Here is a 19128-nt window from a genome sequence, read left to right on the forward strand (position 1 = left end):
GAAAGAAAGAAAGAAAGAAAGAAAGAAAGAAAGAAAGAAAGAAAGAAAGAAAGAAAGAAAGAAAGAAAGAAAGAATAGTTGAAGATGCAATGGCTGAAAACTCCCCTAATTTGATGAAAAACCTAATCTACACATCCATGAAGGTTAACAACCTCCAAGTAAAATACACTCACAGAGATTCATACTGAAACATCAAAATCAAAGACAAAGAAAAATTTTAAAGTGACAAGGGAGCGATGACTCATCAGATACAAGTGATACTCAATAAGATTAAAAACTGATTTCTCATCAGAAACCCTGGGGACAAGAACACAATGGGATGACATAGTCAAAGTACTGAAGGGCAGGGAGAAACTGCCAATCGAGAATTCAATATCTAGGCAAACTATCTATCAAAAAATGAATTTAAAAAAGACACTCCCAAATAAAAACAAACCGACATCAGAATTTGTTGCTAGCAATCCCACCCTACAAGGAATACTAAAGGGAGTCCTTCAGGCTGAAACAAAAGAGTGATAAACAGTAACTAGGATCCACAGGAGGTAAATAGTACCAGTGACAGTAACTGTGGGTAAGTATAAAAGACAGTATAAGTGTTATTTTGTTTGTAACTCCTTTCTTTTCCCTTCCCATCAGATTAAAAAGAAACTTTTACTGAAGATATAATTGTAAATCTAAGTGATGGGCACAAAATGTACAAAGATGTAAATTATGCTGTAATAACAGCATAAAAGATAGGAGGACAGGAGCTATATAGAAGCAAAGGTTTTCATTTTATAAAAATTAAGTTGGTATTAATCAGAACCAAATCATTATAAATTGAGATATTAATGGTAAGCCCAATCACTAAGAAAACATTTCAAAAATATGCAGTACAGAAACGACAAGGAAATAAAAATGGAAAACTATTAAATCTTACTGAACACAAGAGAAGGCAGTAATGGAGGAAGTGAGGAACAATACAAGACATAAATTTAATAATAGCTACAAAGGAAAAATATGGGAATATGATGAACAACATATGTCAATAAATTAGGCAACTTAGATGAGATGAAAAATTTTCTGGAAAAATGCAAACTATCAAAAGTAACTCAAGAGTAAATAGATAATCTGAATAGACCCATAACAAATGAAGATATTGAATTAGTAATTAAAACAAAATGACCCACAAAGAAAATTCTGAGCTCAGATGCCTTCACCACTGATTTCTTCCAAACGTTTAAAAAAGAATTGATACCAATTCTTCACAGACTCTTTAAAAAATAAAGGAAGAACACTTCCTAATTCAATTTATGAGATCAGTATTACCCCAATACCAAAACCAGCCAAAGACGACACAAGAAAAATGCAGACCAATATCTCTCATGAATATGAAAGCAAAAAGCCTCTAGCAAACCAAATTCAGCAACATATAAAAGTAATTAAACACTATGACTGACCCAGATTTACCACAGGAATACACAGATGGCTTAGTGTTTGAAAATCAATATATCAACAGGACAAACTGACAAACATGCCATGATTATCTCAATAGATACAGAAAAAGCACTAGCCAAAATCAAACACTCTTATGTGATACAAACGCTTAAGAAACTAGGACCAGAAGGGAACTTTCTCAGTGTGATAAAGGACATCTACAAAAACCCACAATGAACATCAGATTCAATGGCAAAAAAAACTGGGTGCTTTCCCTCTAAGATTAGGTACATTCTCACTACTTCTATTCAACATAGTACTGGAACTTCTAGCCAAGGCAACCAGACAAGAAGAAATAAGTTATTGAAACTGGAAAAGAAGAAGCAAAAATATCTCAGTTTACACATTACATGATCTCATGTATAGCAAATTTTAAGGAATCTACTAAAAATAATCAGTTCAGAAAGGTGGCAGGACAAGATCAATATATAAAAATCAATTATATTTCTCTACACTTGCAGTGAACAACCTGAAAGTGAAATTTAAAAAAAAAATTTTATTTACAAAAGCATCAAGAAGAAAATCTGACCCCAAAAAAGTACAAAACTTGTATGTTAAAAACTATAAAGCATTATTGAAAGAAACTAAATAAAATATAAATAAACTAAAAAATGGATCAGAAGACTTAAGATGGCAATATTTCCAAAATTGAACAGCAATCCCATTCAGAATTTCAGGTGACTTCTTTGTGTAGATTGAAACGCCAATGATAAAATTCGTATGGAATTTCAGGGGACCCAGAATAGCTAAGATAATCTTGAAAAAGAAGTAGGAGGACTCACACTTCTTGATTTCAAAACAGTTCAAAGCCAATTGTAATCAAGACAATGTGGTACTGGCACAAGGACAGACATAGAGATCAATGAAATAAAATTAACTGTCCAGAAATAAATCCATATATTTATGGTCAGCTGATTTTTGACAAGAGTACCAAGAACATCCAATGGAGAAAGAATTGTCACTTCGACAAATGAGACAGCTGGGTAGCCACATGCAAAAGAATGAAATGGGACTCTTACCCTACAGCATATGTAAAAATTAATTTAAAATGGGCCAGAATCTATGGCCATGCCACCCTGAACAAGCCTGATTCGTCTGATCTCGGAAGCTAAGCAGGGTTGGGCATAGTTAATACTTAGATGGGAGACCACCTAGGAAGACCAGGTGCTGAAGGCATAAAAAATAAAAACTAAGGGATTGTAAGCTGACAAGGTCCTTGCAATCTGTGAGGTCAACCAAGGGTTGCCTCGCCTAAAAAATAAATAGATAGATAGATAGATAGATAGATAGATAGATAGATAGATAGATAGATAGATAAAATAGGTCAAAAATCTAAATGTAAGTGCTAAAGCTGTTAAAACTCTTCGAAGAAAACATACGGGTATATCTTTATGAACTTGGAATTAGCAAAGGATTCTTAAATAGGACCCAAAAAGTATGAGCAATAAAAAAAGAAACAGAAAAACTAGACTTCGTCAAAATTAAAAACTTTTTTTCTTCAAAAGACACCATCAAGAAAGTGAAAAGTCAACGCACAGATAGAAGAAAATATTTGAAAATCATATATCTGATAAAGGACTCATAGCTAGATTATATAAAGAACTCCTTTGCTAAATCATAGTTGGAGAAACTAAGTTTAATAAATATCGAGTAGATTTTCTGTAAAAAATCATAATAGTAAAAATTTTTAATTAAAGAACTCCTTCAACTCAATAATAAGACAAATAAACCAACCAAAAAAAATGGCAAAAGACTTAAATAGACCTTTCCCCAAGGAAGATACACAACTGATTGGTAAGCGTATGGAAAGCTGCTCTACATCATCAGTCGTCAGAGGAAAAAAATCACAGCCATAAGATAGCCTCAAAACCACTGAAATGGCAATAGGAACAATATTCCTTTTTATGCATCATGAGAAAAGGTTAATAACTAGTACTGCTAAGGTTGTGGATAAATTGGAACCCTTATATAAAATGGCACAGCCACTCTGGAAACCAGTTTGTCAGTTCATCAAATGATTAAAGAGTTACCATGTGACTCAATAATTCCACTCCTAAGTCTATGCCTAAGAGAAATGGAAATGCATGTTTACACATATGCTCGTAGCGCCATCATTCATAATAGCCACAAACTAGAAACCCAATTGTCCATCAACTGGTAAATGAATAAATGAAACGTCATCTATCCATACAATGAAATATGATTCAACTCAATAATAAGAAGACAAATAACCAAATAAAGACAAAAAAGGAATGACACACTTATATGATGCATGCTACACCATGGATGACCCTTGAAAAACTTATGCTAAGTGAAGGAAGGCAATCACAAACAGCCACGTATTGCATGATTCTATTTTTACAAAATGTCCAAAATAGACAAATCCATAAAGACAGAAAGTAAATTAGTTGTTGCCAGGTGTTGAGGGGGGCGAAGCAATGGGGAATGACTGCTAATGGGTATGAGATGAGGTCCCTTTTTGTAGCGATGGAATGTTAGGTAGTGGAGATGGTTGCGCGATTTTGTGAATATACTAAAAAGGAGCGTTGTCCCCTTTAACGTGGTGGATTTTATGGTATGTGAATCATACCTCAATTTAAAAATGATATCCAGAGTAACATAACAATAAGGAGTACCTATAAGATCTCATTCATAATCCCTGGATACAACCCAGAATAACTAGGTATACTAGTAAACCAGAAAAAAATGGTTCATATTCAGAAGACAGTCAATGGTCCCTGACCATGAGAAGATAACAGATGGTGAATTATCAGTCAAGGATCCTAAAATAACTATTGTATCTCTGGTCAAGAGCCTAAAGGAAAGCATGTCTGTAATAAATGAGTAAATAGAAAACATCAACAGAAGCCCCACCCTGTAGCTCAGTTATTCAGAACTAGTTACACACCCAGTAGGGTCTGGATTAAGAGAGTCTAAACTGCAAGAAAATCTGAAGGAGGGGTGGCATTTTTAACCAGGTATATTACCACCCTGAGCAAAGTTCAACACAGGACTGCAGGCTGTGTTGGGGCTCTGTCTCTGCAATTTTTGTAGGTCCTATCAGGGACTGATGACATTTAGAAGCACAGATGGACGTGGGGTGAAAGAGGTAAAGGCAGAGAAGCAGCCCCAAATGTGCCATCAGGCAGAACCCGGCCACAGGCAAGTTGATGACAAGTCCCTGAAACCCAAAGGGTGAGTCACATGCTTTGGGGCCCACATGGGACCGGAGGGCCCTGTAAGATGGACTTTTTCCACCTGGTGGGTGCCACTTCTGGCCGGGCCTTAGATTTTAATAGCAAATGCTCCTGTCTTGCTTTGTGTTCCCACAGGACACAAGGACACGAGCATATTGGAGAGCACACCGAGCCCAGGGGATAGCGATTGATTCTGCCAAACCTGGGCTCCCTTCAGGACACCTCATGAGGAATGCAAAGTGTGTTTCCATGGGCGCCCCACTTCTGGGGCATGGGGGTGGCAGAGATTCCTGGGTAGGGACGCTCAGGTGGCCCCATCCACCGTGCTGCACTTCCCAGGGGACTTCCAAATCGCGGCTCAGAGAGGGCAAGAGGGCGCTGCTACCCACGCGCGCGGAGGAACACCGGCTTTGAGGCTTGGCACACATGGCAGCATCGCGCCGTCTGCAGTGTTGCCTTCTGAAAGCGTTTTCCATTAAGTACTTAGATAATGCTTTCCAGGGGAGCGGGGAGGCCATCTGGTTCCTCCCACAGCCCCGCGAGCAGGAGCCTTCAAGGCTGCTCGTATCCGCCCTGCCCAGGGCTACTGCCCACCCACTGCAGCAAAGCAGCCAGTGTCCCCATAACCCGCCTCCATTTTACACCGTTCTCCATCTGAGGGGCGGGAAACAGTAGGTACCGTAGGTTTCTAGTTCCCGAGAATGTGTATCCCGGGTTCAAGCATTATTTAGGAGGACACTAAGCTCTCGGATGGAGAGCTTAGTCTGACTCGTGTCGCATTTGTGGAGCCCATGTCCTAGGTGGAGGACGGTATCCGTGCGTGGCCGTGGAGCGGACAGACCTAGGTGGGAGTCACACTCTGGCATTTGCTGCTGGGACATATCGGCTCAGTGTCCCCAGCTTGGAAGGGGCCGGTCAGCAGGCCCCTCGCTGGCTCGTGAGCAGAACGGTCTGCCAACTTTTCCTGGGGCCCTGGGGACACCCGCCGTCCTTGTACTGGAGTTGCGCCGCCTCCGGCCGGGGCTGGGTTCGCTCCAAGCGCATTCCTGGCCGGGCGGCCCCTCCTACTCCCGGCTGGGCGGCCCCTCCTACTCCTGGCTGGGCAGGCGCCTTTCACCCCCTAGCGGACCCTGGACACTGGTGGCCGCTGGTGCCCAGACCACGCGCGCGGATCGAACAGCGCTCCCCTCTCCTCCCCTCGTCTCTGGGCAGCCGGCTGCACTCCCGCCTCCCTGACCCTGCGGGCTGGACACAGCGGGCATCGGCTGGACTCTGTTGGCTTGAGGCGGACAGCGTTGCTCCCTCCCAGGCAGAGAGGTCCGGACCAGAGAGATGCATCCCCGCTCCCCCCGCGCGCTCTTGCTGCTGCTGCTGCTGGTCGCTGGCCCCGCGCAGCTCAGTGCCCAGCTCAGTGCCCAGGTCAGTGTCCCCTGCCTCCCGCACACATGGAAGACCTGGGCTACGCTTCCCTGGAGGCCTGGGTGAGGGGCTTGAAGCAATCCGGGACTGGGCTCGGTTTTCGCAGAGGCTCCAGACAGACCCTCACCGGCTCCAGGGTCTGTGGGGCGTAGGGCCGGTTACCAGCTGAGGCAGCATCTGGCCCTCGGCTTCCCATGTCAAGTGCTAACTCATCGCTCCCACCGCCGACTTCCCACGTGCGCCGCGCTTCCCCGAGACTTTCCCACCCGCGCACCGCTTGCAGTTCACTCCCCCTCCTTCCGTTCCTATGCGTTGAGTCTCACTGGGTTTATTATATTAACTAGTAAGAACTGAGAGTTAAAATTAAAACAAGATGCAGATAAAAATGCATCTCTGGAAGGTGAACCTAGCATTGCCAAATTCGGAGCCAGCGCCACCAGGTACGCTGTGGCAGCCAGATTCCCCGCCTCCCAACAGTGTGTAGCGAGTGCACAGAGGAGACCCAACAATGCTGCTGCCAAGATTAGCAGTAACTGGGGAAGGATTGCTTGCACTTGCTCGCTGCCTCCTGGTGACTGCAGAGTCTCTGCTAAACATCTCCCAGCGCAGCCCTGTGAAGGGGAACTTTTGTTACTCCATGTTGCAGGTGAGGGACCTGAGGCCCGGGGAGACTGTGATTTAGGGTCACACCAGAGAAAGCAGTAAATTAGTCTCTCTCCTTGGGCTCCTGGGCCTCCCCTCCCTCACAGCATCTGTGGACTTGACTCCTGAACTAGGCAGATGCCCCCATGGCCACCTAGAAGCCCCAGGGTGCAGGGTCCAGGCAGGGAGAACTCAGTCAGACCTGACGGGTGGTGTCATTGCAGAAGTGATGAGCGGGTACTGCAGGAAGCTGTTGGCCACCAGGCAGCAGGGCCCTAGTCTGGGCCTATAGGGAGCCCACCCAGCAGAGCAAAGGGGCTGCCACCCACTTTGCAGATTGCAAAGCAAAACACTTCTGGCCCGGAGCCCAAGGCCAGATGCACAGGAAGGTATGTCCCCAAGCTGTCCCCAGGCTGTCCCCAAGCTGGAAGAGGCAGGTGGGCAGGATGTACATGCAGATGCAGGGAGCCCACGTGTCATCATCTGGTTTTCTTATCCCCCCAGGTCACCTGGAAATCAGGTGAGACCTGGCGGTTGTCAGATGCATTGGGCTGTCCCCGGAGGTGATCTGTCCCCAGCCCAGCCTGGCCATAGCCAGGCTTTCCAAAGTCTTTATCCTCCAAATCTTGGCTTCTTTACTGCAGAAGCCCCTGCCTCACTGTGAGGTTTTGTGAGGGGGAAAGGCAGCAAAGAGATTGTCTGCAAGAGTTGGTTTTAAAATTCTAGTGAAAGAAACCGTCCTTCACTCGAAGTGCTGGGTGGTTGGGGCTTCCTCCCAGCGTCTGCCTTGGGAAGCCTGAGGGATCAGCCATTAAGAAGTCCTCTCGAGCCCACCAGGCTCCTTCTCATCTCTGGGTTCCCGTTCGAGTCAGCACCCTTTCTCGGAGGCCTTTCCCTCCCCACTCAAAACAGATCCCTCCTTACCCACGTTTCCCTTTTCTGCCTCTGAAGGTCGGATGACGTTTGTAATTATTCTTTGTGGTGGGCTTCAAGTTATTGTCGGTCCTCCCCACTCCAGGGCCCAGGAACAGCAACCAGCACCCCCTAGGAGCTCAATGGAAGGGAGAGAGCTGTTGCGCTGGTGCTGGTCTGAGCGGGACCAGCTGGGCCGTCTCTTGGCAGATCTCGGCTGCCCCCAGGTCACCTGGAATCTTCTAGAAAGCCTCAGGCCTCCTCACCCAGAGATTCTGACTCAGTGAGTGTGGTTGGGCCTCAGGCACCAGTACTTTTTAAAATGTCCCTGGTGATTTTAATCAAGCAGGTGTCTGAGGCCCAGGGGAGCCCCAGCTTTTAGAGTAAAAAGCTGTAGACCTGGGGAGGAGCGGAGGGCAGTGGCATTCGAGAGGACAAAGGACTATCTCATGAGGACCTGAGGTGCCTCACGTGCCTGGAGCTCACCTGCTCTGAACATAGCATGCATCTGGGCCAGACCTGCTGGCTGGTAGACACTCAACAAGTGTTCGCACAGTGGGACTGTCATCTGCCGCAGGGAAGCCGGGCAGGGCACACACACCCCAAGGACCATGAGGGGCAGGCATGGGATCCTGGTCTGGGTCCCTGTTTCCCATGTGTATTCTCCTTGTTGTATTAGGTGACAGCCAAAGGGGACATGGTGTGTACATGTGTGCATGTGTGTCAACTGTGACTGCCTGAACATCTGTGCTGTGTGTGTGTACGCACGTGTGTTACAGGTAGTAGGCAGCTACCTCCTGCAAGGGTCTACGGCAGTGATCCTGGGGCCTGGACAGTGTCATTTGCTCTCTTGCGGTCCTCCATGGCTTTCTACTGGTGGCCCTCTTGTCAGCACATCTGTCCAGATGCCCGGCTGATGGAGAGCAGGTAGCCTTGGGAAAGGAGGGGACGCTGAACAGCGTGGGGGCCCTCAAAACTGCTATGCACTTTGAAAGGGAGACTGTTGAACAAATGCCCCTCACCCCCACCCCAGGCAATGGCTCTGGGCTGGCAGGGTGGTTCAGGGTCCCAGCATTCTTCTTGCCCATGGGGTGGGGGTCTATGGTGTTTCAGAAGGCTCCCCTACCCAGCACATTCCTAGAATTTGGATATCTAATGGACCTGATTTCCTGTAGCATTGTGGAACTATTATTAGTTAGTTATAGGACATCTTTTTGTAGATTCTCTCAGATTTTTTAGATAAACAATCATGTCAGCTGTGAATAGGAGAGGTTTTATTCCTTCCTTTCCAATGCATATGCCACTTATTTATTTGTTCAGCCTGCTTGTGCTGACTAAAACTTCCAAGCACTCTGTCGGCTGGAAAGCGGACAGAGTCTTCTTTTTCTAGAACTTGGGAGAAAGCATTTTTTTTTTTAACATGAAGGATGATGCTAGCTGTAGATTTTGCAGTCTACGTTTGTCAGGTTAAGCTTCCCTTCTGGCCATAGTTTGATTATGCACAGATGTTGACTTTTGTCTCACGCTTTTCACACCACTGATATGATACTGCAGTTTTTCTTTAGCCTGCTAACAAGGCTAATGACCTTGATCAAGTATCTAGTTTCGAAGCCAGCCTTGCGTTTCCAGATAACTCCTGATAGTGGTGTTATACATCTTCTCTATTTCTACATTCCATCTGCTTGTTTTGTGAGAATTGTTGTGTCTGAGTTCGTGGTAGAGACCAGTGTTTAGGGGGTCAGCAAACGATGGCCCATGGACCCACCCCCCACCCCCGTGGGTCAGACTGGCCATATCCATCCACTTGCAGATCAGAGCTGAGTGTCACGGCAGAGACCACATAGGCTGCACAGATAAAAGTACAGCTGAGCCTTAAACAAGGTGGGGTTGGGGCACCCACCACTGTGAAGTCAAAAACTCACACGTAACTTTGACCCCAGGAAGTCCTCAGCCTGACTCCCCCGCCCCACTACCCTGACTGTGGCTCCCTCCCTGCCCTCCAGACTGCAGTCCCCGTGTTCTAGATCACATACCTTCCTTTCTCTTGGCTCAGCCCTTGTTTTTTGGAGCGTAGCCCCAGGAAAGCGATCCTCTAATCCACCACCATTGGGCCTTCCCACATCACCTTCTTGCTGCAGATATTGCCATTTTCTACCCCAACCATCATAGCAGTGATAGCACCGTTGTCCCCACACCACTGATGGGGAGCCTGATGTGCCCAAGAAAGTGCATATTCACGCTGGGAGCCAGGCTGGGAGGAAGTCAGAGGAGGAAAGCTGCCCTGCCTGCTGCCTACTGCCTCTTATACTCACAAGACCGGGGAGGGGGGAGAAGGGGGCGTTCAAGATCATTCCTGGACTCAGAAAAAATGAGACAAAGAAGGAGGACAAATGAAAACCCAAGCATGTTTGTCCCCAGCATGGCGTAGTCAGCCTATCTGAGACAGGTGAGCTGCTGGGACGCCTGATGTCTAGGTTAAGAGGGACACTCAGCACACAGCTCAGAGGGAAGGGTGTGAGGCTTGGCAGAACCATCTGTCATGGGCACAGCCCCAGGAGTGTCTGCCCCCGCGCCCCGTGTGAGGATTCTCCTGCCATTCCCGGTGTTGCACAAGTGCATGCAGGTGAGCCAAAGCGACTGGCATATAGATTCTCCAGATCTGAACCATGGGCATTTCATGAAACGGATGTAGTGTGTGGTGCCTGCAGTGGCCTGGGTGCCAGGAACAAACGCACAGGGAGGAAGCCTGCCTTCAGTTTTAAAGCTTTGGGTCTGGAGCTAGCAGCCTGGGCTGGGTGAGCCAGCTGCTCCACACTCAGCTGCTCTGGCCTATGCTCCTGGTCAGCAAAGTGCCAGCTTGTGGAGGCAGGGGTCTCCTGAGCACTCCTGCTCCCGGCCCCCCACACCCTCCAAAAGGTTGGCCAGGCCTCTTGAGACTCTGTTTGACAGGGATCTGGGGTTTAGATTTTTCCCTGTGAGGAGAGGCCAGCAGGCCAGGAGAGAGGGTTCTGGAGAGGCAGTTTGCACATAGCTCCCAGGAGCGGGGAGGGGCTGCAGGCACCAACAACAGACTAGCTGGAGGGAAAGATTTTACTGGGGTTTTGTGGGAAAGAATGGGGCTCAGGAGGTTATGACTGACTAGTTTGAGTGATTTGGGTCGGTTTGCAGTGTAGGACCCCCTGGCTGTCTGATGCCTTACTGGGCTGTTGGGATGGGGGCTGCTGAGTGTGGGGGTGGCAGTCTTGTGAGTGTAAGAAGATAAAGCAGGGTGGGCTCTGGGTGGGCTGGTTTGCATATCTAAGTGTGCTGGGGGCTCAGGGCAGGTGCTGAGTGGTGTGCTGGCTCCAGCAACTGGCCGGCCTGAGAGAAGGGGACAGACCGTCTGTCTCAATTCAGCCAGGCTCCCGATGCCAAGACCTCAGGTACAGAAACCAGACAATGTGGTCAACACAGACACAGCCCTGGGACGGGTACATGGCCTCCAGCATCCCGTTGGCCAAAGTGAATTGCAAGGCCAGCCCAGATCTGAGCTGTGGGAAAACAGACTTCCCTCTTTATGGGAAAAGCGGCAGTTTCTTTGCAAATGACGTGGGTGTGGGGCAGGAGGCTTGTGGCTGCTTCTGCAAATCTTCACAGCACAAGGCTCCTGGTTTTGGCAAAAGTGTGGAGTCTAAGGGTAGGTGAAGGGAGACCTTGCTGGCGTGGGGTTGGGGGGGACTTTCTCCAGCGTCTCCCCCTTTCCTTGCCACCATCAGGAATGGGACTCAAGTCTCATCACCAGCAGTCCTGATGACAGAGCAGAGTGGATACTCTGTGCTCTCGTGGGGCTGTTGTGGCCCCTGGACCCTGGGTGGTGAGCGTCGAAGGCGTGGACTGGGGAAGGAGACGTGGCTGGTGGTGCGGTAGTTTCTCAGGTGGTTTCTCAGGTGGTCGGAGGGTCCTGTTGGCACGAGACTTAATCCAGGCCGACCCAGTCATCCTGGTCTGTGTAGCTGCTCCCCAGGCACTTGGGCACTGTCCCTCCCGCCACACATCCACCACAGCAGCATCCCAGCGAGCTGCCCCCAGAAGCATGTCCATCTCTTGGCTGTACTGGTCACTTCTTTTGGGACATGGTGGGGCTGCCAGACTTCTGCTGACCTTCCTGAGGTTTGTGCAGCCCTAGGGCCCTGGGGGGCCATCAGGGTGGACTCCATGGGGAGTAGAACTTTCTAGATCCTTTCAAACCGTCCACCAGTGTCTTCCAGGCTTCCTGGAAACTGCCTGAGACCTAAAATCAGACTGTTACCCACATTTTCATTAGAGAAAAGATAAGCACCTATAATTCGACATGACCCAAACCCACCCATTTCAGTAAGTAGACTCCTCAACTCAAGGGGTGATCATTTATGTCCCCTGTGTACAGGAGAGCATGTGCCCCGCTGGCAGTGTGGCTGCCAGCATGCACCCAGGGCCTGAGGCACACATCCTGGTGGGTGTCTGAGCACGACTGAGATGGGAGTTGTTCACATCTAGGCCTGGAGGGCGGGGAGTGGTTGATGGAACTTGAGGCTGCCTCTTGTCCCCACTGTTGCTATGTGGTTGGCCTCTGACTCAAATACTTTATGCTGGTCCCTAAACAGAAGGAGAGAGTGGGCCACAGTCCAGAAGGCACCCTTCTATCTTGGAAGGAGGGGCTGGGGTCTGAGTCCTGGGCGCTGCAAGAAGGGGTGTCAGAGGCAGAGAAGAAGCAAAGAACAGCTGCAGGCAGTCATTTACACCGTAGTATGAAAATACACAAACATATCAGCACCTGCGACTGAGGTCTCTTCTCTGATTGCATAAACAGAGATTCTACCCTCCTAGCACCTGCCAGGCAGCCGAGTGGTCTCAGGACATGGGCAAAATGTCCTACCCTCAGGACATTTTGCGCATGTCCTGAGACCACCCGGCTGCCTGGCAGGTGCTGCTCTGGCCTGGGAAAGCAGCGCAGCAAGTGGGGACGCCCAGCACCTAGCCGTGCCCCGGCCTCCGTTCTTTGCAACCTGTGGCAAGTTCTTGCCTCTTGTGACTCAGTTTCCTTTCTGAGCAGTGAGGTAGCAGACATGCTGCCTCATGGAGTCATTGAAAGGAGGAGATGAATGCCAGTCAGGGATAGGTGCACCGTGAGAGCTCGAGATGTGTCACTGTTCTCTGCTCCATGGTGGGGAGTGTGCCTTTATCCTCGCAGCAAGGGACTCCTCCCTGGCCAGGGACACCAGTGGCCTCTGACCTTACAGATCATGGGAGAAAAAGTGAGGTCATGAAGATCAGGTGGGACGCAAATGCCACAGTCCAGGACATGACAATTTTAGTTGCATGGTTGCCTGTCCACCCAGAAACCTGAGGCTTTCCCCTGGAGAGTGCAAGGAAACCTGTTTTATCCGGCCTCCCCAGCTCTCCAGGCTCATTACTCTATCGGTCAGGACTCCAGGCCCAGAACCCAGGCTGCAGCCAAGCGCCCAGCAGCCATCCCCCACCCCACCGCCAGCTGGCCCCCACCTCCTTGAAGCTGACTGCAGCAGATCCAGCCTTTTGGCAAAATCCAGATGTGGGTTTTCACAGTCACATAAATCTCGGATCACGTGTAAACACACACATGTGTGCCACACACCCAAACAACCGGCAGCAGTGCGACTGGTCCTGGGAGAGTCTGTGTGTTGGAGGGATGATGGGGGACCAAGATGGGCCACAAGTAACCTGGGGGCCTTCTCTGAGCCCCTCGCCCTGGTTCTCACAGGTGGAAAATACTCTCTGAAGGAAAGGATCGGGGGGTTGTTTGCTGATGCCGCCACAGGCATGGCAAGTCCACAGGGAATGCAGCAATAACGCAGAAATTAGCCGGGCAGCATGCGACGACAGGGTCAGCAGGGTCGGGCAGTGACACGAACGACGCTGTCCTAGCTTGCACTGCGGCATCTCCTTCCTCCTTGTCCACTCGTCTGCTTGTGGCTCATTCACATGGGCATCTGGTGTATAAGCAGACCCATCCTTGGCAGCGATGGTTCCAAGCTATCTGTAGCTTGTTTTCACGCCTCAAGCATGCCAAGGGGCCAGGGAGAGGTGACCATAGGTGGACATCAGGGCCAGTAAGAGGGTGCTGAGAAACAGGAGACAGGAGATGGACAGAGGGGTGTTCGTGGGGTTCCCCATGGACCCCTCTCTAAAGGGGGCCAGATGGTCAATCACATCAGAGTCTGGAGCAGGTGCATGGGGTTCAGCCCTGAATGTGTCATCACGGCCAAGTGACTCACCTGCTCAGTGGGCACGATAACAGTGCCACATCCCACAACTGTCATGTGCATTTCACGAGTGACTGGTGTGACCTCTGGTCACAGTGCCAGCTCTCGGTGCCCAGGCACCAGTGTCATTGCTCCCACAGCTGTTTAGACATAGACAAAGGGGCTGGGGTGTAAATGGCATCATGGGTGGCAGCACGGTACAGCCCCATGCCCCAGCACCCTGGGCCAGGCCCCAGAGGAAGGCTCTGGGGGCCGAGGTGGTCAGTCTTCTGTGTTCACTTGGCTGGGCCATGTCACCCAGGTAACTGGCCAAACGCTAGCCTAGCTGTTGCCGTGCGGGTTTGTAGACGAGGTCAGCATTCAAGTGAAGCAGGTGGCTCCCATATGCATTTGGGCATTGCCCGGGAGACTGAGTCCCAAGGAGCCAGGAAGTCTCCCGACGCCTAGGCTGTGAGCTACAGCCCATATGCCCTCAGGTAACCCCTCCGCCTCCCCTCCAGTCTTCCCTGGACAGGACCAGGCACCATGCACTCCTTGTGGGTCCTGTTTCTCTGGAGGACACTGGCGGCATAGGGCCTCCCCCAGGGCATCCACTCCCCGTCCTCATCCATGGGGGTTCCAGGCCTCAGCCACTGGGATTAGGGAAGGTGAGGGGCTTGTAACTCGCCGCTGACTCAACCGGAAATGAAAATAACTTCTGGAGAGAATCACTGCCAGCCTGATGTGACTCAGACGGCGGCTGCGGGCCTTGGCCACAGGCTCCCTTGGCAAGTGTGTTCAGCCGGCTCACAGACCCACCAGCATCGGCTGTCTGTGTCCTGCTAGCAAAGTGCTGACACGATGCACAGCTGTGGCCCAGGGTGAACCATATGGCGGGGGCGGGGGGGAGGGTGCCCCAGGCTGCCCAAGGAGTCACAGGCTCCACTGTCACTAGTGGTTGTCAGAAAGTCACTGTTCTAAGACTGTCACTGGGGAGACCATGGAGCAGGCTGCATGGGGATATACCCACACCCTCGACCTGAAGCACAGGCTCTGGGTCTTAACCTCACTTGCAAATTGAGCACTGACAGCCCAGGGGCCTGGGTGGGTGGGAGGCGTCCGGCCTACCAAGTGCTGGCACAGGAATGAGGTAAGTTGGGGACACATGTCGCTTTCTCTTGTTCACCTTAAGGTAGCAGCTAGGGTCTCGGGTACAAGGTAGCCCTGGAGGCCTGGAAGTCCACCCCACAGCACACTGGCTAAGGGACAGGGGCAAAGCCATGCTGTACGCTGTGGGGCATCTCCACAGGACCCAGCAGTCAGTGCTGTGAGACACTGGGTGGGGGACATGGTTTTCCCTGGGGTGGTGTGGGGCAGCCAGGGTGTCCTCCTGTGTCCTCCTTGCTCCCAGTGCCCACCCTCCCAATTCTCAGCACTGGCCTGCATTCCAGAACTATCTACACTGCCCCCACCCTAGCCTGAGTGACTTCTCTCACTGTGCAAACACAGCTGTTGGTGTCCAGTTAGACCAAATGCCCATCCTTTTGAAGAGTCTGATGACAGAAGTGGTGAATCTTGACCTATTTCTCTTCAAAGATGAAAGTGTTTCACTGAATGTCCTTTCTTGGTTCCACTTCAAATAAGAGCTATGAAGTGGAAGAAACAGAAACTTTTTTCATAATTTATCGTTAGTGGCATAAGCCAGGTGTGGGGCAGGCTCTGGAGGGATGGAAACATATTGTCCGAGGGTATCTCTCTGAGGCAATACTGAAAATGGGGCCCTAGAGGGCCCTGGAGGCAGCCTGTGCAGGTGGAGGCTCTGGGGCTTGCCTCCCTGCCCATGTGGCTTTGACCTTTGCTAGAGGAGGGTCAGCTCTGGAAGGGCAGATGGCGCCTGTGGTTGATTTATACAGTTGAGTTTTTCTGAGACAGGAAGGCACTGCTGAAAGCCAGTCATTTGCTGAGGCAGGGCCAGTCCGAAATGATGGCGCCTGGGGGTTCAGCCTGCTTCCTGTCCCCCAACCCTCTTAGTCCCTCCGCCGACCTCACATTTGCAAAGAGGGAAGCGGTCTGTTCCCAGGACAGGGAGCAGGGTGAGACAGACAGCTTGCGTGGGAAGGTGGGTGAGCAGACAGGTGGTGGGTGAGGAGCCCATCCCAGACTGCAAAGAGCACGGGAACCGAAGCGACGTTGCGCCCCAGGCCACTGTCCAGTGTCGACAAGAGAGCTGACAGGACACGCACCCTGCAGCCCAGCGTGTGCGAGATGACGCTCGTGTGTGTGTGTATGTGTGTCCTGACCAGAAGTGGAAACCGAACCATAGTCAGCGGTGCCATCTCAGGTCATGGGAACTCGCTCTTTGTTTGCTGCTTCGTAGGCTTATGCTTATGCTTTCTTGGGTTGACGGTGCACACCTGTAAGCGTTTCCACCTTGTCCCAGCTGTGCAGGTAAACTCAGGCCTGCACCCAAGCCCAACAACAGGCAACAGATTCTGAGTATGGCTCCCGGGGCCCTACTCATGCTTTGGACCAAGGACCAGCTGCAGTAGGCTTGTCACGCCTCGTGCCGAGAGACACTAAGTCTGTTCCCCTGGCACCCGGTCCTCACACCACACATGGGCTTGCCGAGAACAAGGATCTTCCTTTTTGATTTTTTTTCCTTGAGAATGCTTTTTCTTTTCCTCCTAGTTTTATTGAACTATAATTGACATACAGTGTTATATTGCTTTCAAGGGCACGATGCAGTGACTCGATATTTGTATATGTTGTGAAATGGTCGGCACCATGAGTCTAGTTAACATCCATCACTGCTCACAATCAGAGATTGTTTTTTTTTCCTTACAGTGAGAACTTTTCAGGTCTGCTCTCTTAGCAACTTTCAAATATACAACCCAGTACTACAAACTGCAGTCACCGTGCTGCCCATTATACCCCAGGACTTACCGATCTCATGACTGAAACTCGTGATCACTTTCACCCAGATCCCCACCCACAGCCCTGGCCTCTGGCAACCACCAGTCCATTCCCAGTTTCTGGGTTCAGTTTTTCAGATTCCACACATAAGTGAGATCATACAGTATGTATCTCTCTCTGTCTGACTTATTTTACTCGGCATGATGTCCTCAAGCTCCATCCATGTTGTCACAAATGGAAGGATTCCCTTCTTTTTCATGGCTGAATTAGATAGATGATAGGTAGATTTATATATATCTATATATGTGATATATGTATCACATCTTCTTTATCCATTCATCCATCAGAGAGCACTTAGGTAGCTTCCATTGCTTCCATGTCTGGGCTATTGTGAATGATGCTATAGTGAACATGGGGGTGCAGCTATCTCTTTAATATATTGATTTCATTACCTTTGGATAAATACCCAGAGGTGGGATTGCCGGATCACATCATTGTTTTATTTATAATTTTTTGAGGCACCTCCATACTGTTTTCCAAAGTGGCTGCACCCATTTGCAATCCCGCCCACAGCGCACGGGAGTTCCCTTTCTCCACGTCCTCGCCAGCACTTATCTCTTGTCTTTTTGATGACAGACATTCTCACAGGTGTGAGGTGCTGTCTCACTGTGGTTTTGATTTACCGTTCTCTGATGATTAGTGGTGCTGGTGTCTTTTCATGTACTTGTTGGTCATTTGTGTGTCTTCATTGGAGAAATGCCTATTCAGGTCCTCTTTTTTGAATCTTTCTTTCATCCTTTCTTTCTTGCTTGCTATTGAGTTGTATGAGTTCTTTATATATCTTGGATGTTAATCCCTTATCTGATACATTATTTGCCTATATTTTCTCCCACTCAGGTGGTGGCTTCCTTTGCTGCGCAGAAGCTCTCTGGTTTGACATGGTCTCACTTGTTCAGTTTTGCTTTTCTTGCCTTTGCCTTGGTGTCAACTCCAAAAAAATTATTGCCAAGACCGACGTCAATGTTTTCTTCTAAGAGTTTTATGGTTTCATGTCTTATGTTCAAGTCTTTAATCCAAGCCTGAGCAAGTGAAGAGCCCATCCTTTCCCTGTTGTATATCTCGGCTACTTCGTCCTAGATTAGCTGTCCATCTGTACGTGGCTTTATTTTGGGGCTCACAGGGTCTTCCTTGCCCCACACCTTGTCCCGTCAGTGTCACCCCCATGAGTCAGAGGCAGGAATGGGCCAGGCCTCCTGACCTCCCCTCAGCAAGCCGGCCCACAACCCATCGCCATCCTTCCCCTCCTGGCACACAGCCCTAGTGTGCTGGCCTGAGGAGTTTTTCCCTTGTGATTGGGTGAGCCCACCTCACTGCTAACGAGCACTTAGGAGAATATCTGGTGCCTGTCTTCCCCGGTGCAGGTACTAAGAAGGGTTCTGGGAGGTGTCACCAGAAGCAGAGGACATTGTGCCCAGCCAGGAGCATTGAGGTTAGATGCACTTGGCTGCCCAGTGTCCCAGGAGAATGTGAGCCCCTTCCCACCACACCACGCATCCCTTATTTCTCTATTTACTGCAGTCCCCATGTCCGCCCACCCCCGCCCCCGCCCGCCGTGGCCCGGCACTGATCTCCTGTCCCCAGCTTCAAAACTCAGCCCTTCCGTGTTCTCCCCGGGACAGCCTGGCTTACCAGCCCTGTCTCAGCTGTCATGACTGGCCGGCTTGTAGCACAGAGAGGTATTGCCCCTTGGCTCGATGCAAGGAGATCTGTTTCCTGCACCCCTCCTCACCTGCCTGCCGTCCCCAACTCCCATCCTGAAATTAGCCCGGGAGTCAGAAGTCCACTCCTGGTAGGTATTTTGCTTGGGTCATTGAGGGACCAATTCCTAGTGCAGATGAATCAAGGCCACTGACCACACGGGGCCTGCGAAGAACAAATGGAAAGGGCAACGGAACAGGCCGGGGGCACTGATGCTCACAGTAGGGGGAGAGGGAGATGGCGGGTTCTCAGCCTGGCTCCGCCCTCCTGAGCCCCATGACTTAGGGAAAGCCGCTGCATTTTCAGCCTCGATATGGTCATCTGTTGGAGAGACACAACCCCAGGTCTTCCTGGAGGGGCGCTGCCCCAAGGGTCCTCTCCGAAGTGGCAAATGGCTCCGTGGACTGTGAGCCTCACAAGCGTAAATCACACCCAGGCCATGAGGCTGTCTATAAAAGCAGGTCTTGTTTTTTCAGGGGCAGGGTATAGGTGTGGGAAATGAGTTCTGGTGGGATGATGGCATAGTGCTGGGCAGGTAGGCACTGCAGGAGGCCACTGCTGGGCGCCAGTCC

At 50.1% G+C, this 19128-nt stretch overlaps 1 protein-coding gene across 1 annotated transcript in view; it reads left to right on the forward strand.

Annotated features, from left to right (window-relative positions):
- The first annotated feature begins 5780 nt into the window (after positions 1-5780).
- The window catches only part of FBLN7 (fibulin 7), a 30763-nt gene continuing 17415 nt past the window's right edge, over positions 5781-19128 (forward strand). The window contains exon 1 of the mRNA XM_015587458.2: positions 5781-6092. Coding sequence (XP_015442944.1) covers positions 6006-6092 — 87 coding nt within the window. The 5' untranslated portion in view covers positions 5781-6005. The remainder of the gene's footprint in view (positions 6093-19128) is intronic.

The sequence above is a fragment of the Pteropus alecto genome, unplaced genomic scaffold (assembly GCF_000325575.1).
Source record: "Pteropus alecto unplaced genomic scaffold, ASM32557v1 scaffold223, whole genome shotgun sequence".
NCBI classification, from domain to species: domain Eukaryota; kingdom Metazoa; phylum Chordata; class Mammalia; order Chiroptera; family Pteropodidae; genus Pteropus; species Pteropus alecto.